General features: G+C 41.7%; 2 protein-coding genes across 10 annotated transcripts in view; one reads left to right on the top strand and one right to left on the bottom strand.

Annotated features, from left to right (window-relative positions):
• The window catches only part of CLCN3 (chloride voltage-gated channel 3), a 54104-nt gene extending 51846 nt beyond the window's left edge, over nt 1-2258 (bottom strand). For all 4 annotated transcript variants that reach the window (XM_035111621.2, XM_035111626.2, XM_035111622.2 and 1 more), the window contains exon 1: nt 2146-2258. The gene's annotated coding sequence lies outside the window, so the exon portion shown is untranslated. The remainder of the gene's footprint in view (nt 1-2145) is intronic.
• A 1540-nt stretch (nt 2259-3798) lies between these two features.
• The window catches only part of NEK1 (NIMA related kinase 1), a 38398-nt gene continuing 18087 nt past the window's right edge, over nt 3799-24109 (top strand). Inside the window, exons 1-21 of one of the 6 annotated variants that reach the window (XM_035112224.2) lie at nt 3799-3932; nt 5843-5990; nt 6072-6168; nt 7413-7510; nt 7683-7766; nt 8418-8485; nt 8580-8666; nt 9962-10016; nt 10611-10811; nt 11981-12041; nt 12774-12928; nt 14476-14535; nt 14811-14870; nt 14993-15040; nt 15154-15228; nt 17410-17585; nt 17668-17796; nt 19156-19258; nt 22226-22309; nt 22747-22830; nt 23970-24047. In XM_035112224.2, the coding sequence (XP_034968115.2) occupies nt 5874-5990; nt 6072-6168; nt 7413-7510; nt 7683-7766; nt 8418-8485; nt 8580-8666; nt 9962-10016; nt 10611-10811; nt 11981-12041; nt 12774-12928; nt 14476-14535; nt 14811-14870; nt 14993-15040; nt 15154-15228; nt 17410-17585; nt 17668-17796; nt 19156-19258; nt 22226-22309; nt 22747-22830; nt 23970-24047 (1920 nt within the window). In that variant the 5' untranslated portion in view covers nt 3799-3932; nt 5843-5873. The other 5 variants (XM_035112225.2, XM_035112227.2, XM_035112226.2 and 2 more) reach the window with 5 other exon arrangements.

The raw sequence follows: 24109 nt of genomic DNA, 5'->3' as shown, positions 1-24109 counted from the left end.
ATTAGACTACTGTACAGTACTGTAATATGTTTTAAGTTTGAAACAGAAACTGCTACTACAAGCAAAATACTGCTGCCAGAATACTGAATGGAACATGGCAATCAGACCATATTTCACCCATTTTGTTTGATCTACATTGGTTGCCAGTTATTTCTGGGGCCACTTCAAAGGGTTGAAGCCTTAAGCGGTTAGGGACCTAGGCACTTAGAAGACTGCCTTCTTCTGTATGTTCCTCCCACCATGCTCCATTGTATCATCTGAGGTATCACTCTGGATCCATTGGTGATACGAGGCCTGCAGGCAGCAACAGTCAATAAATCCAGAGTGGTGTTCAGTTTCCAAATCGGTAGAACTGGAAGAGTGGAGATCAACAGAATATAATGAGGAAAAACATCTGAAATATAGGGTGGGTGGGACAAGGTGATGGATAGATTTAAAAGTAAGGACAAAATGTTTGTGGTGGTCACAGAAAGGGAAGCTTGTGAAAGGCTCTTGATATCAAATAGTGCAACAAATAAAGAGGTGCCCCATCTATCCTCTGCAGAGAGGGAGACATTCTTGTATCACACAGAGCTTTTGTACAGGCAGAAACTTCATTTATTCCAAAACTCAGCAAGGACATTAAGTTTTCTGCAGAGAAGAATTGAGAAGAGAATGTCCATTTGTTCTTTGGCAACTTGTGTTGCAAATTAATTTGGGATACATGAAGCTTAGTGCCAGAGGGTCGCCGTAGCTACTCTAGAGTAACTCCGCTTGAGTCCAGTTTGTCTTTAAAGGCTTTTATTGTGCATGGTATTTACAGTGCAGAGATAGCTTAAAACATGACCTCTCAGTCCGAACCAGAATCCAGCAATGGCGTACGTCTGTTCCTACGCCAGCAAAGTAGTCGGGGCACCCCAAAAATGCCTCCTCCTTGACCTGCGTTGCGGTGCTCTCCTTAACTCTTGCGCCGGAAGGAGCGATGCCCCCTCAGCCTCCTCCAGGCCAAAGCGCTGCAATGGCTCTCCAGCATCCCAGAGCCCTTGCCTACATCTCTCCTCCCCTGGGCTTTTCCATCTTTCCACACGCTGGCTGCTCTCTCCCTCAGAGTCTGTCCCTTCCCCCCTGGCTGCCTCAGACCCACTGCTGCTCCCTGTGCTTGGCGAGGTGGACGTTAGGATGATGGGGGCTAGCTCCCTGTAGGGAGTCAGCCTTACACTTAGCTTCCAATAAAAATATTTTTAGGTAAGCATATAGCTCATTAATTAAGAAAGTGAGTGAAACTTCTTAGAGCGGCCTTTCCCCAACCTGGTGTTGACTAGATGTTATAGATAGACTACAACAGTCATCTGCCCTGACAAGAGTTATAGTCCAAAACATTTAAATGGCAGCAGGTTGCGGGGGGGGGGAGGGCGGGAAATACAGCTGCCTTTGTGAGACTTAGGATGGGACTTGTGAGAACTATGCAAGTGTATTTTCTACCCGCCAACAAGTTAATTACAGTCATTGCTGAGGAGTACAAATCAACGCATACTGGTAATTGCCACATATTAATGTTGCAACACAAGCTGTCAAACATCAAGGCCACAGATTTGCTTGGGAGTAAATAACACTACTTCCGAGTAGGCATGTATACAAACCCTACAAACCCATCGGAGAACCAACTTCGCTTACAGTTGCCTATGCAACTTTGGTGATTCCAGAAGGGCACTGGACTTATTTGCTCAGAAGGAAACCCCGCTAGGGGGCCATGCAGCTGGAGGGCAGCACCATTGGGGGGGGGAGCCTTCCCTTTGGCAAGAGGCAGATTCCATCAATGGAAACGGGGGTCGCGAGCGCAGGAAGGTGGCCTGGCCATCCTCCCCGCCCCATGGATATCCTCGGGCCGATGTCAACGGCAGGGTACGGCATGACGCTTCCTTTTCCCGGCCAGCGGAGAGGAGCCTTCCAGAGGCGAGGGGTATGCAAGGGCTCACCCCCTTAGCGCAGACGCCTCACCCTCTCGCCCCGGGATCACCTGGCACGTTCCAGCAGGCTCCCCTCCGCCTCCCCTCACGCCACAACCACCTTCCTGAGGCGAGAACCGCGTCCCGCCTCGCCCTCCCCGCTCCCCAGGCCACTCAGGCGCCGCCTCGGCTCCCTCGCTTCAGCCGCATCCCGCCCTACCTGGCCGTGTGGCGCCGCCTGGTGATCCCGGCAGAAGGGCTCACACATCCTCCCTTCGTCGGGCCGGACGGAGAGACTCGGCCGCCTCCCGCCCAACTAACGCGGGGTGGCGGGGGCGGGTCTTCACGCGCAGCCCACGCCTCGAGGTCACGCCTCAGCCAATCAGCGTCAAGAAATCGGCGCTCGGCTCAGCGGAACCCCGCCCTTCCCCTTCGAAAAAGAGGGGGTGATAAGTGTTTCCGCGGCCGCGCAGGCGCAGCCGCAGACAGTGCCGGGGACGCGAGCGCTTTAACTGGGCGGTGTTAAAGGTAGGTGGGCCCGGGCTCCGCGCGTGCGCGCTCTGTACGAGGATGTTAGCGCTGCCCGCTGGTCTTCGCAATGTCCGCAAGAACAGAGCGCTGGGTTTAGGTAGCGCTCGGCTGCACGGGAATTTCAGCCGCCTTAAGTCCGCCTGAAGTTTTGCCAAGTGACAGGACTGAGCCTTGCTATTAGCAAAGCTGGTGTTCCCCGCGGCATTTTGAGGTTTCAATCTTAACAGCGCCGTCGCATGAGATGTGGTGCTTGTAAGGGTTTGGTACTGTTTATGTGTGGTACAAACGGTAATCATATAAGTTTTTATTTATTTTATATACATATATATATATATATATATATATATATATATATATATATATATATATATATATATATACACACTATGCATCTAAAATAGGGAAAATATAGAATACTCCTTGCCCGCAGTTAAGATTACCCACTAATGCAACACTGCTGCTCTTGTCTGCTCAGAAGTTGTTGTTTAGTCGTTTAGTCATGTCCGACTCTTCGTGACACGACTAAACGAATAAACAACAACTTCTGAGTTGAATTCACAATGAGCCTTACTGCCAGGGGGCTGTGTATATATTATGTAGGATTGCAGCCTTACTGCACGGTTCCTGAAAAATAAATTTGAACAAGAGTTATGTGGACATTTCTCGCAATAGGACATTTTGGCAACACACGTTGGTTGTAGATTATTATCCCCATCATAACGGGGAGATACTTCAGGCCTACCAAGCAATGACTTCAGCAATGCCATGTGAAAGGGGATGGGGCGGATTGGATAAGAGATAATCTTCAAAATACTGTAAGCATTTATTAAAAAACTGTACTAGAATACATGTTTTTATTGCAGTTATCCAAACATAAATAAACGAGGTGGCAATGCGGGAGACGAGGAGACGATGAAGGAAGATTTGGTCACATACCTGCATAGATAGTTAAATGGAAAATGTTTGTGCAGGTTGTAGGCCGACCATATTCCACCATCCTCCCTCTCTCTCTACGGATGTTCAGACATTAAGCGGGCTGGGGAAACATTAACTACACGCAATAATATCTGAAGAAGTGTGCATGCACACGAAAGCTCATACCAATGACAAACTTAGTTGGTCTCTAAGGTGCTACTGGAATGAATTTTTATTTTATTTTGTATAGACGCAATAATAGGCAGGAGTAGCCGCATGCATTGACGGGCCTCCCGGTGCTCACCCTCAACCCCCCCCCCGCGCCTCCTTCCCAATCCGCTGCTTTCACTTGGTACTTGGGTCACGTGACCTTCTCTCTCTCCCGCGTTACCAGGGTGAAGCTGTAAGCAGGCGCTGACGGCGCTCCCTCTGTGGTGCATCCGAACCTTCAGGGCCACGGCTTCGCCCAATGGCAGGGCGGAGGTTTGATGTCGCCGTCCTATAGCAACGCGAAAGGGGTGGGAGCGGAGCTCGGGTTCGGTTGGTGCTTCTGGAAAAAGGGTGAGGTGGGCTCAGGGTTCGGCAAAGAGGTGGCGGGGCCGGAGAGGCTGAGGGTCGGGAGGGAAGAAGCCTGAGGAGGGGGGGGGCCTGGCGCTTTCCCAGCTCGCTTTGCAGCAGCAGCAGCAGCGGTGCCTGGCTGCTTCTCCTCCCTGCTTCCCGTGCTTGGGGCTCCTGCTTAGTAAGTTGCCTCGCTTCGTGCCTTGCTGTGCCCTGTTTGTTGTCGTCGCCGACGCTGTTGCTGCAGCGATGGGTGTGTCGGGGGCCGCATTGGCGCTTTTGAGGAGGGAAGGCTCGCTCCTCGAAGGGCACATGGGTGGAGGAAGGTGAGCCTCTTTCCTCCTGGGACGCTGCCGCGCAGAGGTTCATGAAGTGGGCTCCAGTATTTAAATGCGATGTAGTTACCGCGGAGCATAGCTGCCAAGTTATCCCTTTTTTTAAGGGATTTTCCCTAATGCTGAATAGGCTTCCTCGCGAGAAAAGGGAAAACTTGGCAGCTATGCCGCGGAGTAACTCCCATGGCCTGAAAGTCAGTCACTCCACTTCGTCAACGGGGAGTATGAGGAGCCCCTCCCTTCCCACCCGTTAGCATCCTTATCGAGAACGGTTGAGTTGCTGGGTATTGTCAGGTCTTAAACTAATAGGGTTTTACACACGAACCGCTTTTTACAGGCGTTTCAGAGAAGTGAATAAAAATTGGTTGAAAACAAGGCACCTTACATTGTACCAAGTAAGTTCTAATTCATTACAGCTTAGGCGAGTTGTAGTTAACCAATTTTAATAACTTTGAAAGGCCCGAACTCCATGTTTTCTAAATTTTGGCAAAACTGGGTTTACAAAGTGGTAGAGCAAAATATTACCGTACTAAAACAGCAAAAGTGGTGTATGTGCTATACTAATCATATTAATGATTGTAGCATTGGGCTGCAATTCTGTGCACCTTATCTGGGGAATACAGAAGGACATAGGAAGCTGCCTTACATCAAGTCAGATCATTGGTCCATCTCTTGCTCAACGTTGTCGTGCGGATTGATAGCTGCTCTCCACTTGTTCAGATTGCACCTCTCCCAGCCCTATCTGGAGACGATGGGGATTGAACCCCGGGAGTTGGAGTCGAAAAGCATCTTCTGCATTATATCAAGTTGGACTGTTGTGCCATCTAGATCCGTTTTGTCAACACTGACTAGCAGAGGCTTTCCAGGGTTTAAGGCAGCAGTCTTTACCATCCCTACTTGGAGACACCAGTAATTGAACGTGAGACATGTTACTGCAAAGCATGTGCTCTACCACTGCAGATCATGGGTTCTTCATCCCAGATGAGTGGAATTGACTGCCAAACTCTGTAGGGTCAAAAACACAATTTTGCATTGTACCTTGCCCTAACAACCTCAAAACTAGTAAGCAGTGCTGGTCTTTTAAACTTGAAAAAATATGCCCCCTATGGCCATAGTAGCCAGTGACTGGGCAGCCATGTTGTGGGCCAGTGGTATTTTCCTAGCAGTCTTCAAGGGTAAGGTGGGCCCCATGTATAATGTACCACAACAGTCTAATGCAGGCATCTCCAAACTGGGGCCCTCCAGATGTTTTGGCCTACAACTCCCATGATCCCTAGCTAACAGGACCAGTGGTCAGGGATGATGGGAATTGTAGTCCAAAACATCTGGAGGGCCGAAGTTTGGGGATGTCTGGTCTAATGTATTACATTAGACTAAATGCCACCACATGACTTTGGGGATGAGGTCAGTGTGATTAATATAAAGTCGGTATGTCATACTGAGTGCTAAAAGTAATGGCTTGATGGCATCTAAAAAGACAAGTGATTTGGAAACTGGCTTATGATGCATAAATTGATCTGGCAGATACAAAAAGAGCAACTTGGTTATTCCGTTAAAAAGTTCACTTTTTCTCCCTAGCCCATACATAAGGATGCCTTAGCAAAGTACCATGGACAAATATATTAAGGTGCAAAAGATTGGTGAAGGATCTTTTGGAAAAGCAATTCTGGTTAAAGCAAAGGAAAATGGCAAACAATATGTTATTAAGGAGATCAATATATCCAAGGTGAGTCTCTTGAGTTTCATTTCCTTTCATTACATCTTTCCTTATATTTATATTTTCACAAACAATGCTTTTCTTTTAAAGATGTCAAATAAAGAGAGAGAAGAATCAAGGAGAGAAGTTGCAGTACTGGCAAACATGAAACATCCAAATATTGTGCTATACAGAGAATCATTTGAAGGTTAGGATTAAAAATAACTCTGCATCTAAAATAAAAAAGCTGAACTGGATTGAAGTGCCTGATTTGGGGTTTGTGTGTTGCCTTTCAACGTCCAGTTTTCTGTTTAGTATTTCTTGTTGCATGCTGCAGTTCTGTGTGTGCTTACTTAAAAGAAGGGATGGAGAAGATTTTCATTAGGCCCACATTACTAAGCAAACTGACCTAATTTCCATCTCCCAGTCTAATATGCAGATCAGAACGCAGTTATCTTTTAGATATCACGCTTCTCTGAACCTTCCCATACTGTTCTCAGCTCAGAAAAAATTAACCAAAATATGTGTGCTTTTTTTAAAAAAAAAACAACCTCATTTTATAGTGAAGTATGTTTAGAAATGCGTTTCAGATAAGATACATATATTAATACAAAATTTTGCTTGAATTTTCTTTTTAAAAAATCAGACTAATGTGGAAGTGTAGTAGTAGTAGTAATAATAATAATAAAATAATTTGTACCCTGCCCATCTGATTGGGTTGCCCCAGCTCCTCTGGGCAGCTTACAGCATATATAAAAACCATAGTAAAACATTTAACCTTAAAAAGCTTCCCTATATATGGCTGCCTTCAGATGTCTTCTAAAGGTTACTCATATCCTTGATATCTGAGGGGAGGGCATTCCACAGGATGGCCGCTACTACTGAGAAGGCCCTCTGCCTGGTTCTCTGTAGCTTCATTTCTCACAGTGTGGAAAATGCCAGAAGGCCCTCAGTGCTGAATCTCAGTGTCTGGGATGAACGATGGATGGAATGGACCAGGAGTCAGCAAACGTTTTCAGCAGTGGGGCAGTCCATTCTCCCTCAGACCTTGTGGGGAGGCCGAACTATATTTTTTTTGGGGGGGTGTACAGATTCCTATGCCCCAGAAATAACCCAGAGATGCATTTTAAATAAAAGGACACATTCTATTCATGTAAAAACCGTCCTTTGGCCCGATTGAGAAGGCGATTGGACCAGATCTGGCCCCTGCATCTTAGTTTGCCTATCCACGGAATGGACTTATATAAATGAACACATGTAAAATTGGCATGGGCCAGAAATAGCCTGATCTGGATCTGGATTGGGCAGCAAGTCTACAATTTTTCATGTCTCCTGTATGAGTTAGAAAATACACAGTAATGGAAGCTAAACAAATTACTGGCCAGTGTGGTGCAATGTGAAGTGTAAATTAACACTTGTGTGAATGTATGTATGTATGTATGTATTTTACAGAAGGTGGCTGTCTTTACATAGTGATGGACTATTGTGAAGGAGGAGACCTGTTTAAAAAAATTAATACACAGAAAGGTGTCTTGTTTTCAGAAGACCAGGTAAGAGGATTTAAGATTTATATTGCTTGATAACTGTAGATGTTCTAGCTCTGATAGACACCCACTACGTCCACAATAATGGCTGGCATTGGTGCCAACCAGAAAAAATGTGGTTGCAATTCTGACTTTTGCTTTGCCTCTGAAATGCAATGTCAATTCTAACTTCTTTTAGATCATGGACTGGTTTGTGCAGATCTGCTTAGCACTGAAACATGTGCATGACAGAAAAATATTGCATCGAGACATAAAGTCACAAGTAAGTTCATTGAAACTTTTTTTTATTGAATGTCAATATTCTAATAGCTAGGCTTTAGCCTACTTTCTCCGAAACACTGATGAGAGAACAAACCTATGTCAGGACTTTCCAGAAAGAACAAGGGTTTGTGCACTTACAGGCTAAGGCTTACTTCACATGTAATGCTAAAAGTATGGTTCAACGTTATATGAGCACCAAGAAGGCAGCTCCTTCCTCTCCTCCACTTTGCGTACAAGAGAAGAACAAAGTTTTCACTTTTAGTTTTTAATCAACCTTGAGTTTCCTGTTAGGTCTGAACCTGAGATACGTTTATTCTAAATATGGTTAGTTTAGACAAACCAAGATGGAATGCACACCTTCCCATATTTCCAGTATAAGCTTATATCTTGGTTTAGAGTGCATGGGATTAGCTTTCAGGTTACATATTACAATTATGTTCATGAGCTTTAAGCAAACAGATTTGTCAAAAATTGTTTGGAAATACTCTTAGTTACCAATCAGTTGTTAATAACAGCTGACTAAGAAATGTTAATATGCATTCAGCTAAAAATAGTTTCTTGTAATGATTGCCAAATTCGGTATAAGTTACTTTCTTCTCTACTGAATTTAACTTTGTGTTAGTGTACTGCATTTTTCTTGTTTCTACTCCAGAATATATTTTTAACCAAAGATGGAACAATACAGTTGGGGGACTTTGGAATAGCTCGAGTTCTTAATAGGTAATACTGAAATACGTTTTGCGCAATTCACACAGTACTACAATACTACTATAATTCACAGTACTACTATAATTCATTATATTTTTATTTTTAGTACAGTGGAACTTGCTCGAACTTGCATAGGAACGCCGTATTACTTGTCGCCAGAAATCTGTGAGAATAAGCCTTACAACAATAAAAGGTAGTATTTAGCTGTAGGCTTAACTTATCTTCAGTTGTATGTAGATGCCATAGTCTTTTACTGCAATGCAATTTATCCAACTGACTTCATCATACTGTTGTGTGAAAACACAGAAGCCAACCCACTTTTATCCAGCCTCAGCATTGGTTATCATTTTGGGGCACTTGAATAACAGAGAGCAGTGCAGAGTATCTATTCCATGTAGAGAATGTGCTGGTGAAGCAGATTGCTGCGGCCAGCAGTATTGCACTCTCCACTAGCTGGTGAGCAGAGGGTTCAGTCCTGCTGGGTGCTGATTTGCCAACACATTCCTTGCAGGGAACACTGGCAAAGCAGACTCCCATCCCTACTGATCAACACTGACAGGTGGGCAGGGTCACCCACCTCTGATGACATCAGGTTACTGAGAGGTTACTGATAGGTGGGTGGCCCCACCCCCCTGTCAGAATTGACTCATGGGGTTAGGGAGAGATAAAATATCCCTTACCCTTTATCGCTTCCTTCTGGCTGTTAAGAATAATAACTATCTTAGGCCAGACTGATATGCTTTGACCCCAAGGCCAGTCCAAGATGTGAACCAGAAGTGGGAAATCTAAATTTCCCTGTGGAACGCCCTCCCAACAGATGTCAAAGAGGAAAACAACTACCAGACTTTTAGAAGACATCTGAAGGCAGCCCTGTTCAGGGAGGCTTTTAATGTTTAATAGATTATTGTGTTTTATTTTTCTGTTGGAAGCCGCCCAGAGTGGCTGGGGAAACCCAGCCAGATGGGCGGGGTATAACTAATATATTATTATTATTATTATTATTATTATTATTATTATAAATGTCTTCCATATAACAAAATAATACAGTAATTTGACAATTTGATCATAAATGACAGTTCGCTCATTTATGGAAGTGGATACCCAATTACACTTCCATAAACGACCTACCTTAACTTTGCACCTGGCCCAGAGAAAAGGGCAAATGATGGATGAGAAAGTCATCTTATCTAAGCAACCAGTAGAACAAAAAGCTATAAGCAGGCTGATAAGGTCCCCATTGTTGCTTAGATGGTGCATGTTGCACAAGTGAACAGAATTTCAGCCATTGCAATTTGCACAACCGTAGAAGCTTGGATAACCATTTGGATGGCAGAATTTGCCCCAGCTGAAATGTACATATATAGGCATAGCTGAATTTAAGAAGGTGACCGGAAGTAATACAAGCCAACCCAAGTTTCAAGCACAAGCTAGACTATTGATCACCTAGGGGGTCTGTGGAAACTAATGTTCTGTGTCTTGTTTCATTAGTGACATATGGGCTCTTGGTTGTGTTCTCTATGAAATGTGCACACTGAAACATGCAGTAAGTTGACATTTCTAAATACTTCATAAACGAAACTTTTTTTTCCAATGCCCAGAAAATGCAATATTTTTTGTTTAGGTATTTTGACATCAAAATCACTTGTGTTCTGCTGATTGTATACTTTATGTAGTTATGTGGAGGGGGTGGTAGGAGAGAATTGAACTACAGTAATAGATAATTGCATACCCATGATAAGATTTAAAGTATCAGCATGTGACACAAGTCAAGGCCCCAAATACAGCTGTTAGCTGGCTTCGATAATGTACCACATTGTTGATGGGATTTTTAAAAGGGAGGGAATTTCACTTCCCCAAAAGATTCTACCCCCATTCTGCAGCCTTAGAGCAATTACAGTAAGCCTGCAACTTGCACACATTTAACTTTTATGCATTCAGCTTTACATGTGTGGCAATTTTTTTAAAAAAATAATAAATGGAAAGAATTGAACCCAATGAGTTTTGACCAGTGCTTTTTTTCTGGGGGGACGCAGTAATTTTGATTTTTGTAGCATTAAGAAATTCAGTTGTCTTCTTTTGCTGTTTTGCTGTGGCATTACTACTGTCTAATACATACAAATTGCACTTATCTCTGCAGTTTGAAGCTGGAAATATGAAAAATCTGGTACTCAAGATAATTTCCGGATCATTTCCTCCTGTTTCTGTGCATTATTCCCATGACCTCCGGGGTCTGATTTCACAGTTATTTAAAAGAAATCCTAGGGATAGGCCATCAGTCAACTCCATATTGGAGAAAATTTTTATAGCTAAGCGTATTGAAAAATTTCTAACACCCCAGGTATGTACTTCGACCTATTGTCATAAATGGTCTACTATGCAATAAGTTTAAGAAGCCCATCATAAATGTGCTGCTTCTGTTAATTAAGAAGTCTTTCAGTTCTGTGCAATATATCTATGTATGTTAGCAAATTAGTTACTACTGTGTTTTTGATTATTCTTCTATAGAATAAGAACACTGAAATGCCACTGTAAAGCAGTATATATATATTTTAATTAACACACCGTTTCAAATTCAAACTTTAATTATTTAAGATACTTATACATAAACAAAGTAGTTTACATATACAGGGGTGTGGAACCTCAGACCTTGGGGTCAAATTCACACCTCTCTATCACGCCCTTGGGACTTTGCCCAGGCCATCTTCCCACTGCAGTCACACCCCTCATGGGTCCTGCTCTGTGTTTAGTGATTTTTTACCTGGCTGGAATGTATTCATTAACAGTGATAATATCCCTTGCTTGCCTGAAGAGTTGTGTGTGCCTGGTCACACCCTTTTGCCACATCCACCTCTGGAAGGTTGCCCATGAGAGAATGTTCCCCAGCCCTGACATAAAAGAGGGCATCAACATTTTAGATAAGACTTTGAGATTAGAATCATAGTCATATGTGTAAGTAACTTGAATAGAGCCTGCTAAAGCATCCTTGAACAATATTTTTCGATAATACTTAAATACCTCTCTAATTAGGTACATTGTTAAAAGCATAAAATATCTTGTCAAAGTATAACGGGGTCCCCTCCTCAAGCACATAGAGAGCTTCCATGGAAAGTTCAGACATGCACCTTGTGACAGTGTGACCTTTATTGGCTCATTGAAATGTTGCATGCTGGTTGTGTGTTCAAGGCCATTTATGTGATGAAATGTTAAAAAGATTGCAATCTGTATCCAACATGTAATTACTGAACACTGTACGCAGTTTGTCTCTGGGACAAGGTGAATGAGCTTTATACATTTCTTCTTCAGAACTTCCCATGAGTTTGAGTTCAGGTTCATAACTAGTAAACAGCTTTTTTAAAAGGTATGAACATCCACGTTAGGGTACAGCTATCTCTATATATACTCTTCTGGTTTTGTAACAAATGTTTGTGGAAACATTTATTCAATTCATTCATCATCCAGTAACTGTTAGACTCTGTGTTACTCTCTAACGTAAAATTATTCTTTCAGCTTATCGCAGAAGAATTTAGCCATAAAGTATTTCAGAAGTTTGGACCTCATGCTGGACCAGGTAATATATGAAAAAAATCCTCTTAGGTGCATATTAGCATATTCAAATACATCATTGACCTGATCTCTCAACAGAGTATCGGGTGACAGTAGCAAATGCAGAACATTCATGACGTTTAGAGCCCCTAGTTTAGAATTCATTTTTATTCATCCAAGATAGCCTATGCATAAGGAAAGGAATCTTCATCTAGAAACTTGGTTTTGAAATGCATTTTCACAGATCAGCTTTTGTGCATGATAGCAGTACAGTATTAACGGGAAATTTCTCAAGTTATAAAACTTGCTTATTGTTAACTTATATTACAAGTAATTTGTTTGAAACAATGCAATGTTGCTTCAGAATCAGTTCCAAATATGTAGCTTGTAGCCAGAGCATTTTGATTTAAGATAATAAACTATTCCTTTTGCCAGGTATGTAGGTGAAGATTGCTTTGGCACATGGCCAGGTGGGGAACATGTAGACTTGAAAGAAATAATATAAAAGGTTACCAATATTTGTCATAAGTAAGTAAGGAATAACAGTTGTGTCTTCTCTTCCTCTTTTCAAATAAGCATTCAACCAGTTCAGTCTTATATGGAGTGTGTTGTACCTAAGCCAAATAATATCAGCATGCCTAACTCTGGATAAGAAGAGAATTATTTTTGAATCTTCCTTAGTCTTAGGACAGGTTCCTAAAGAAACCCAGTGTTGTGTAAAGGAGTTCTTTTTGTGTGTGTGTTCTCTCTTGCATAGCAAAGAGACCGGCTCAAGGACAAAACTTGGCTTCTGCTGCACCAGCTCAAAAAATCACAAAACCTGCTGCTAAATATGGAGTGCCTTTAATGCTTAAGAAGTCTGGGGATGCAGCAAAAAAGCCCTATGAGAAGCCTTCGATTAAATGCCGACAGGTGAGAAAAAATATTCAGCAATGAAACAAAAGTATATCTTTTTGATGGGGGTGGTAGAGAAAGTGTATGTTATATGTTGGGACTTTGGTGTTTGTGTCTTTTAAACCTTAACTGCATTTTGTTTGTGTCAACTTGTCATGGGCATAGTTTCAGCGACTGATAGATTCCCTTGCGGGAGTGGAAACACGGTATGTAACTAGTGCAATTGCATTGTGATGCGCATTCAGGTGCAAAGCATCCAATGTGGCATCTGTTGCCTTTCCACTCACATTCCAGTATAGATTGGCTGTGAATAGTTTTGGACTTGCTCACATATCGCTGCATGCAATTATATCTGCATTAAGGCCCATAACACAGCTGGAAGGTGTTATAGCGTGTTTTGGTTCCACCCAGTGTAAAAAGTGTACAAAGACCATATAATAAAATAACAGCAAAGAAACTCTGCCAGTAAACATTCCTGAAAAGAAAACCTAAAATGCTATAATAACAACAAGCAAGCTTCAAAAACTCAGTGGAATCAAAGTGTTGATTTGGTATTTCAAAGTATAAAGTGGCACAGCCTAGTGGGTCTTCATGAGTAAGTTATGATGTTATACTGACCCTGTTGGTACGTGCACCATCTTAAATATTTAGCATCTCATTTGCTTTTTATTTGAGCAGATTTGTTTTATTTGACTATTTAAATTTGTGTCATCTACCGTTGACTTCGTCTTTTTCTTTATTATTTACAATATGAGATGCAGCAGGATTGTCTAGGGATCCAATGGATCCTAGGCTGCTCAAGCCCAGCCTTCCCAAAAAGCCCTGTTTTAGGGCTTCCTGCCAATTTCCATCACCAGGAATCCACTCCGTTGACTGCATCAAGTAATCTATAAGCATACCAAAAAATATAATTTTTTTAGTGTCACTCTAGTTGGGAATTCTGTCAAATATTTTCCTTATATGTCCTCATTTCTCTATGCTAAAACAGTGATAACTTTGGCAACTTTGAAATGTTCCACCATAGACGCATGATGTGAGACCAACTGGCTTTTACCTGGCATTAAAATTTGCATGCAGTCTCCCATGTGTAAGTTAGTTGGTATGATGTGGCAGGGGAGGAGGGATAGAGATGCACTTTATTTATGTTTTGTTTTCTATTAACAAAATAACTCTAAAAACAGCAAAATACTTGTGTCAGTATTGCTGTCTTCGTCACACTGTTGGGCAATCAGATAAATGAATGGATGAAAAATGGTGTTCACTTTTGTCTGTACTGCTGAGAATACATTAAGGCTTCAGTACTTGATGCATTTACTAGGGAGTCAATGGTATTGAAATCAAATCAAGTCCTATGTGTAGTTTCCCGACAATAAGATCCACTGACCAAAGTGTGGTTTTTATTTCTCAGTGCACATGGAGAGGCCGAAACTGTAAGATTAATACTGTAGCAAGTTTGCAAAGTTAACTTAGTTTATTCCTGCGTTATTGATTCTCCATGCTCAGTTACGTTCTGCAGCACATGGTACATGCATTCCTTCTAATTTGTAGTTTCACTCTTTATTTAGGCCCCTCCACCTCCAGTGAAGAAAGGGAAACCTGTAGAAGAAAGGAGGAAAATGTTTGAGGTATAAAGACATGGAAACAAAGGAAACTAAGCAAAATACTTTTAAATACAAAACAAAACCTTCAAACCTTTCCTCCTTATTTCCTTCCACTAGATATCCTCTAACCTTATTTTTATATATCTCTTTCTGTGTGTGTGTGTGTGTGTGTGTGTGTGTGTGTGTGTGTGTGTGTATAAAAACCTCTAGAATATGCCTCTTACTATGAAGTCCTAACCATCCTGACCTAATTCTCAGGGAATAATGGCTCAGGGTTTGAATCTGTATTTATTTTCCAGGAAGCTGCTAAAAAAAAAAGACATGACATTTTTGAGAAGGACAAAAGACAGCGTGAACAGGTAAATTAAAGAGAGTCACTATTTTTGTTCAGTTTTTAACGATGGAATGGAGGAATAGGTCTCATATGTTACCATAGCAGATGGTTGGTATAATATGTTAATCATTTCAAAACATCTTACAGATCAGTTTCCTCAAGGCTGAGCAGATGAGAAGACTTGAGAAGGAAAGGGTAAAATGCTTTTGACTTTTCACTTCTAACTCTAAAAGTTTCATGTTCAAAATATTCATCAGTTTTTGGAGTCCCGTTTTCTCACACACACACACAAACGTCCTCTTTTCCAGATGGAAAGAATAAACAGAGCCAGGGAGCAAGGATGGAGGAATGTGCTCAGTGCCGGTGGAAGTGGTGAAATCAAGGTTGGTAGCTGCTGTTAAATGTACCGTATATGCCGGCGTATAAGGCAACTGGGCATATAAGACGACCCCCCTACTTTTCCAGTCAAAATATAGAGTTTGGGATATACTTGCCGTAACGAGTATATCCCAAACTTCCAACGCACACCAAATAAAAAAATTCTTTATTTCTTCCAGGCACCGAGGCGAGTGGGGGGAGAGAGAGAGTAAGTGGCTTCCGCTTTCTTTCCATGCAAGGAGGAGGGAGGAAAGCCCCGCGCATCCCCCCCTTCCTGCACAAAAAGAAAGTGGCAGCCGCTTGCACAGTCGCCACATACGGAAGGGATGCGGCCGTGGCCGTTTTTTAGCTCCACCCCACCGTATGCGGCCACCGCAGATCTTATACCCAGCGTATAAGATGACCCCCAACTTTTGAAAAGATTTTCCTGGTTTCAAAAGTCGTCTTATACACCAGAATAAACGGTGTATGTGCACACACCTGTTCTTCCTTATTTCTAATCTTATAAATAATCTGTAGGTGCTTGTCAAGCTCTTACCAGCACCCTTTAGTCCAGAAGTGGGGGATGTTTTTCAGACTGAGGCAGCGTTCCTCTGTGAGCAATCTTCCAGGGGCTGCATGCCAGTGGTCGGCAGGACCAGAGGCAAAAATGGCAGAGCAACAGGTGGTGTTGGCATCCGTCTGTCTTGAGAGACAATGGAGTGCACCTCTGGGGGCAAAGTCTAACTGCTGCGTTAGCAACACCAAAGTGATCTCCCCGGTGCACAAGCCTGGGCAGTGTTTATGGAGGTTCTGGGCTGCCCAGATGACGAGGCTCTCCTCTCGGCCTCACTGAGAAAAGCAGAGCAATATGTTTAGTGCCAGCTTGGAGTTGCCAGAAGGAGGCGTACAAGGCACCATCTAACAATCTTGGGGACTCTGCTCCGGATTTGTGTAGGGTTTACTCCTTAGCCTTTTCTTCTCCCAAAGATATCCCGCAAGGCAGCGGAGGTTTAGGGTCAGAGTTTTCCTCCTCCTAGATGAGCTACTTTGCCAGGTTGACAAGTCCCCTTTGCCCCTCGATTCCCTCTACACTGCAGTGCTCCCCAACCTTTTTATCGCCGCGGACCAGTCAACGTTTGATAATTTTACCGCGGCCCGCTGAGGGGGGAGGGGGGACGTTGATTGTTTATATTTTATTTAGATTGTTTTGATTTAATAATTTTAATTTAATTGTATTTAAATGTTCCTTGGGCGGCCCGGTACCAATTGATCCACAGACCGGGATCGGTCCGTGGCCCGGGGGTTGAAGACCACTGCTCTACAGCATGTACAGAAACTGACTTCTTGAACAATGGACCCAGTATTGTTACCTTTGTACAGTCGGTTCCATTCTAGCCATGTGAAAGTCATATATACACACACCTCCCTGGCATCTAAGCAGGCAAGAAGCATTTTCACAGTCCAAGAATACCCTGCAGCCACAAATGCTTCAAAAGCTCTCAAGGCAAACGTTCTTGAGGGCATAGTACAAAGCTTGGGGGGGGGGCTAGGGGACCTGAAGAGAGTCCTGAGGGCTGGATAGGGCATTCTGGAGGGCCACGTTTTGTGTTGGATGCAAAATAGCATAAGATACAATGGACACGCCCCCCCCCCAAATCCCACCTTTGCAGGTGTTTGTTTTTTAGCCTTAATTAAGTTGTAGTTTTCAACTAGTAGGTCCAATCCAAATCTATGCAAGGATGAAGACTGTACATTTTTTCATGTTACAGACAATTTATTTGTGTGGGTTTCTATAACCATTGCAGAAGATGCAATCCTATGAATGCACAGTGTTGATCAGAACATGCTGTGAGATGAATGCATGTGTAGATCCTATACTCTAGTCAAAAGAGAGACACTTAACAGTGCTGTAGATGGCACTCTTCATCAAATAATATGTAACATTTCTATTTTTTAAAGGAAGCCACAAGGTGGATAGGAATAAATACACGAGTGTATATGGGTCTCTGTTGCTGATAGTAATCAGATAATTGTCAGAAATTAGTGAAAGCCACTTTGTATCGTCAACTAGCCGGATATTGTAATACAGAAGTCACTTAATTACAGTATCTAAATCTGACTTTTATTACTGGTACCTTAAGGAGAGCAGGTGCTGCCAGTTCTCATTGGAATCATAACATGAGAGCTTGTTCTTAAATTCCTAGGCTCCGTTTTTTGGAGGCGGAGGAGCTGTTGTGCCTTTACCTGTGCCTGGTCGGGGACGATATGAACACTATCATGCTATTTTTGATCAGATGCAGCAACAAAAGGAAAATATTAAAGTAACAGAGGGAAGGGATGCTGAATTGAGAGAGAAACATGGTCCAGAGCCTATTGAAAGGTATGTCTGCCTTTGTTAAAAAGGAAATAACATGTCATTCTAGATGAAAGTAATGAAAATTGCTATGCATATTTATCTACAGAGGACCACCTGGAATTAATGCAGGAGTTCCTAATGGGCCTGCAGTTCATCATCATTCACCTGATGCTGATGCAATCAGAAAAAGAATGAAAAGATTGGAGGAGGTGTCTAGACAAGCCAATGCAAACAGGTTGGACTGATGATGTGTGGATCTGTCCTGTATGTGTAGGTTTCTGTCACTGTCTGTTTAGTTTAATAACCAACACTAGAGTGTGAATGACAGTCATAGATACACCATAATCATCTGCCCGCCTCTCTAGATCAGAGTTGTTATACGATATTACTAATTTCTTTAGGAACCAAAATGCTTACCTATTTAATATAATAAGTTAACAAGCTTGTAGAAGTATATTGTGCAAGCAATATAACAATTGCAGGGGAGGGTCCAAGTTTAAAAAGTGCTTAATTATCCTCATTTTATATTTGCTAGATTATATAATCCAGAGCAGTAAACTTTTTCAGATTACACAGCTTTAACCCAAACATTAGGGGATTCATTTCATAATGTTTTACCCATATATTTGTGTGGTGGTACAGTATCTGGCTATTGTCCAAGAGGATACATTTGTATTTACTTCACACATCATGGGTTGCCCCTTTTTAAGGCCTCTAGAGTTGCTTGCCTGTAAGACAGGCAACAGAAACTGGCAGGATGAGGCTTGAAGAACATGGATTTAAGATTTTATTGTACACTTCTGCTGCAATACCGCTGTTGTCTTTTATAATTGTAATTTCTCTTCCAGCGCTAATGATGCAAATAGTATATTACGAAGAATACATTCCAGCCTTAAACAAAAATAGACCTTATTTTAAGCCCTCAGGATTGCTTCTTGTTTAAATTTGTCTTCCAAAGCAATTCCTAGAGGGTAGAAAAACCTTCCCAACCTCGTTCTCACCAGACGTTTTTGACTGCAACTCCCCTCATCCATGGCTATCAACCATGCCAGCTGAGACTTGTGGGAGTTGGAATCTAAAACCTTCGGAGGGCACCAAGTTGGGGAAGGCTGAGGTAGGCATTTGTGTGCTTTCATTGCAATCTAAAAACTCTCAGACAAATGAAAATTGCAGGAAGGGTGTTTTTACCTTGAGGACCAGGGTTGGAAAACCTGATGTCCTCTAGAGGTTGGACTCCCATTGCCCCCAGCCAGCATGGCCCAATGGTCAGGGGTGATAGAAGGCTGAAAGCCTGGCTAAAGAGCGTCCATGACCATCAACTCTAGGACCTTGCCCAAGAAAGAAAACTTACACTTGACCCATGCTGGACAGTGGTTAGCAGAATATATTTCTGAATGTACTTGACTGTCCCTTGCTTGCCACCTGTTGTATTACGTGCTTATCTTGGATCAATAAAGTGCTGAATGATGTTGCTGCATTTATTTGAAGTCTGCTGAAATCTTAATTCAGTATATTTTTCCTGCTAGTTTCCAGCTCCTCTTCATATATATATATATATATCCAGTAAATCAAACTTGTAAAATGTTTTACTCAGGCAAAAAGGATGGGTAGCCGCAGACAGAGCTAAACAAGTAGAGGAATTCTGGCAACGGAAGAGAGAAGCCATGCAAAACAAAGCTCGTGCTGAAGGACATATGGTACGAACTTTTACTTTCAAATGTATCAACATTTGAATTCTATTTTTTTAACAGTTAACTTTCACATGAACTTGTAAAATATATTAATCTCTGCAGCAGGTCAGTAGTAATTCTTAAACTTTAGGATTGTGTTAGAAGTAATCCACAAAGTATTAAAGTATTCTGCATCTTCCCAGTAGTTGACTTGCTTCCTATTTCTACAGTATATTGAATCTTATTTTTTATTCGGGCTGGTGGTATGAGACAGTAGCTTGCAAATCATGCAATCCAAAGGAAGTATATTTAAGTTAACAGAAGAATTTGCACAATGAAATTTCTCACTCATCCTGATTCAGGCTTCAATCCTAACCATGTCTACTCAGAAGCAAGTGTCCCATTGAGTTCAGTAGAACTTGCAGTCAGGAAAATGAGGCTTGGATTGTATCTGAAAAGTTTTTTCCTGGTGTTGCACCAGTATTTAAGGGTTGGCTTGCCAGGTAGTGTGGAGAGCTGCTCTCAGGAGGAGAAACCCTTGCAGCATATATAGACTTTGGTATGCAGCTCTTTGGGGTGACCAAGGTACTATCTTAGACCTCAGTTCAAAGTTCAGCTACGCAGCACATGCTCTTTTAGCCACTTTTAACCTATTGTGCAACTAAAGCTTTGTATGTCAAAAATTCATTGACCTGTTTCAGGTTTAATGGGAAATCATGGCTATGAGTAAGCCATGCTGAACCTCAAGCTCATGTGCTTTCCTTCTCTTCCTTTTTCATGTGGAAGAAGAGAGCAGGCGCAAACAAGCCACCTTTATCAAAGTATAGGCATTACAGGAAGCCCTGGTTTGTTCAAAATTGTGACCAGAAATCTTCCAGTTAGCTTCTAACACGCAATGGAGAGCAGGATGGGGGAGTTGACAAGACCAGAACCTACTGTGACTTGTTTAAGCACTGAGAAAGCATAGTTTCCTACCATATATATATATATATATATACATACTGAGCCAGGACATGGGTATCTCTGTGGTCTAAACCACTGAGCCTCTTGGGCTTGCTGATCGGAAGGTCGGCAGTTTGAATACCTTACCATAACTGAACCATTGTTGTATTTTCCTTCCGGTTCATGCCATGCATAACCACTGTGTTCAAGTATTCGTGTTACTTTGAGCATGGGGAAAACAACAACAAAACCTGAATTAAAAATGCTTTCAGTTTCTCACTGCAGATCTGTTGCCAACCTTTTGGGGGTTCGGCACTCAGATACGAAAATCAAGTTGAAATCATTATTATAAAAAGTATTTGACTTTTCTCCCCAAGGCATCAGGAATCCAAAGGTAGCCTAAGATCTGTTTTGGTTGATATTATGGTGGTGGCTTCTGTGGTCCACACCCATTCTGTGTCACAGACACATGTCTTCATGCTTTAGAGCATTTCCTGGCAGATCCTACTCATGACAAAATGAGTCTACACCATAAAATGAGAACATTCCTGATAATCTCTGCAGGTCAAAGAGTGAGGTGTGGCTAGACAGAGGAATATTAGTGTAGAAAGAAGAATTTAATGATCCTTTTTTTAGTTTGCATACACTTAAAGAGTTTCCCGTTGCTTTTTTAATATAAAAAAAACTACCGTTAGCATATGAGTTACACTGTCTAGGAGGTGGCCGTGATCTGTACATGCACAAAACCCCATTTTCATACGAAGGAAAATAGAGCAATGTTTTATTTTCCCAAATAGGAGGAGCAACTGCTGTGGCATGGCAAATTGTCACCTGAATTTCCATTACCTTTCCTGTTCACCTTCCTTCAATCTCTGTTAGTGAAATCTGTGTCATGTTTTGCAGGCTGGAATGAACCACCCATCTATTTTTTGAAAGGGTAGTTCCATCTAAAAAGCCTACAACTTACATTAGAACAAGTTCACACCCTTTTCTTCTTTGTCCTCTAGAGTAATATATAATTTTAGTGAGGTTTTAAGGTGCTGCTATCAGTAAATTAATATGAGAGACATGTGAGCACTCTGATAGCTTGGAAACTTTTATGCAGTACAGCCAATATCATCTATGCGTGCAACACAGGTTTTTGTACCAGTCTTAATACAGTATCTGCCTGCATGCAATTATGAGCCAGTTTGAAAGCAGCGTCCCATTCGAATGGGGAACAGCTGTGCAGAAACAGATATGAAAAGCCCACACTTTAGAAACAGTGAGAGTTTGTTATATTTTACACTTTAATTAGGTGTAAGGGGGGAAATGTTGCTGCTTAGTCTTCCCACCATATGGATGAACTACTTGACTTCCTGTCTTAGTACTCAGGGAGTGTGGCTCAGAGCTTGTTCTGGAATCGAGCAGACTTTACTTATTCCAGATCAAACTCTCCTATCAAAGGACCTAAATCTTTGCTGCCTTCTGCAGAAACGAAGCATTGAAGAGATCACCTCTGTGATCATTACCCCTATGTGCTATTGGTAAGAATTTGACTGACTAAACAAACTATTGCCTTTCCAAAATTACCCAAGTGCACAATATTAAACCAATAGCAACAAATTTCAGTACTTTTATTACCTATAATAAGCCACTCTGGCAGCAATATGCATTTATGTCACCACAATCGCTTGAAGATTTTCGCAAGGTTTCTGATGGGGATTTAACCAAAAGCATGTATAATAAAACCTTGTTTTCATTTAAACAAAGTGTTGACGCTTTACTAATTATACAGTAATAATCCATTGTGAGTCAATGGCAGTGAAGTTCCAACAGTGCACGCCAAGTATCTAAACTGAGCAGATGTTAAAGTCTTAAAAGGCACAGTCCAAAATATGAGATACAAAGGAACAAGGAAAGTGAAGCTTGGGTAATTAAATAACACAGAGTGCATTTTTACTTTATCTTAGCCATTCATTGAGGAAAAAATATTAGATGTTGATAAATATAAGGTTAGATAATGTGGTGGCCCCAACCATTCTTGAATTTAATACATTAAATGGTGAACAGGGCACCCTGCAAAACCTGACAGCTATCTATGGAGGCAGGCCCATTTCTTCAAGAGGAAGGAAAGCCAGAAACAAGGAGGAAGAGGTATGCTTCCTGCATGTTTTCTGCCTTCATTGCACATATAGAACCCTTTCTTGCCTCATTTTTTCTGCATGGGTTGTCATGTATAATCAGAGGAAAGGGCCCCTCCTTGGCATTCTAATTAGTTTCAACTTGCAACTCCTAGAGATGTTCCATATATGAATTAACATACCTGTCACATAAGTTAGTCACCAGAAGTGAATCATTCATATTCGCTTAAAACAGAATTTGCCCTCATTGTCTTTTAATAGCTCTCCTCCACAACTCCTAGTCCACCAGTGATGGGTCCACTGAAATCACTTAGAAATATAGCGTTGCTACTCTTCCATAAGAGAGTTGTTCCATTAATTCCCCACTTTGTGAAATTGACATACATTGTTTAAGTTATGTATTACTGCAACTTTCCTCTGACACTTTTTTTAAATTTTATGTTCCTTCAGGAATACTTGGCAAGACTAAGGCAAATAAGACTTCAAAACTTCAACGAACGCCAGCAAATTAAAGCTAAACTTCGTGGAGAAAAGGCAAGGATTCTAACCATGAAGGCATTTTATTATAGCTCCGTTCGCCTTGTTTTCTGCTTTGCTAAATGAAACTGAATTGTTTATTCTTAGTTTGTCAAGTGGAGCTCCACTGATTCTGATGTCAAGGTGGCAATCTTCTTGATGTCCAGGTCTTCAAGGAAAGGCTTTAGGCCGCCATGGCTGCATGCAAAGCATTTGCTTTACTGAGCTATGGCCCTTATCATTGAGCCAAGTGTTCAAATACTCATGTGACTGCTTGGAAATTTAAGGCGGAGTTCTAAGAGTTGATGCAACATGTGGCCAGGCTACTAAAGATTGGTTCTTTTTGATCCTGCAACACTCAGTACATATGGCTCCCCACTGGTTATAGTTGTCTCGTGGCAAGTTTTTAAACGAATACCATATTGCAGGGCATATTGTAATTCCACTCTAAGATTCTTGCTTTTCATTCCGTTTCAGTTATGAAAATGGAAAAAGACACACACACACCCCAAAAAAGGAAAAAGACTCTATATGTACTTGCAAATGCATAGAAAATGGGTAGGCAAACTAAGGCCCAGGTGCTGAATCTGGCCCAATCGCCTTTTAAATCCGGCCCGCGAATGGTCCGGGAATCAGCGTGTTTTTACATGAGTAGAATGTGTCCTTTTATTTAAAATGCATCTCTGGGTTATTTGTGGGGCATGGGAATTTAGGTTTTTTTTCTCTCCAAAATATAGTCCGGCACCCCACAAGGTCTGAGTGACAGTGGACCGGCTCCCTGCTGAAAAGTTTGCTGACCCCTGGCATAGAACATAAATTATTATATTAGACTTCAGAACTGGGAGTTGTAGAGACTCTGATATGACTAATTTTAATATACTGGAATATTTGCAAGCATTTTTGGAAAGTGTCCCAAAGTTCCTGTTATATCACATTTCCTTGGGGTTAAGTTATTAGGAATTTCCAAAGGAAATCCTCTCAAAATTCTATGCTTCCAAATCCTGCCAAGACTATGAAACTATAATATATAGCCTCAAGAGCTCTGTGCATGAAATTTAATGAAACATGAGATTTAAAAAGCTATTAGTATAGCTTGCAGTGTTCTCTTCTGTTATTAGTCTGCTAAGTATATAAATTTGAGAATAACTGTTTTACAGAATGAAGCTTGTGGTTCTCCTGTACATGAAATAGATGAAGAAGCAGAGCTAAGGCGTAAGAAAATTGAAGCGCTGAAGGTAATGGAGTGGTAGAGGAGAGCTTGCTGCGTTGATTTTAAAAAAACAAACAGTGGGTGAAA

The sequence above is a fragment of the Zootoca vivipara genome, chromosome 9, assembly GCF_963506605.1.
Source record: "Zootoca vivipara chromosome 9, rZooViv1.1, whole genome shotgun sequence".
NCBI classification, from domain to species: domain Eukaryota; kingdom Metazoa; phylum Chordata; class Lepidosauria; order Squamata; family Lacertidae; genus Zootoca; species Zootoca vivipara.
The sequence above is the reverse complement of the archived record's forward strand: the minus strand, read 5'-3'. Positions and strand labels throughout refer to the sequence as shown.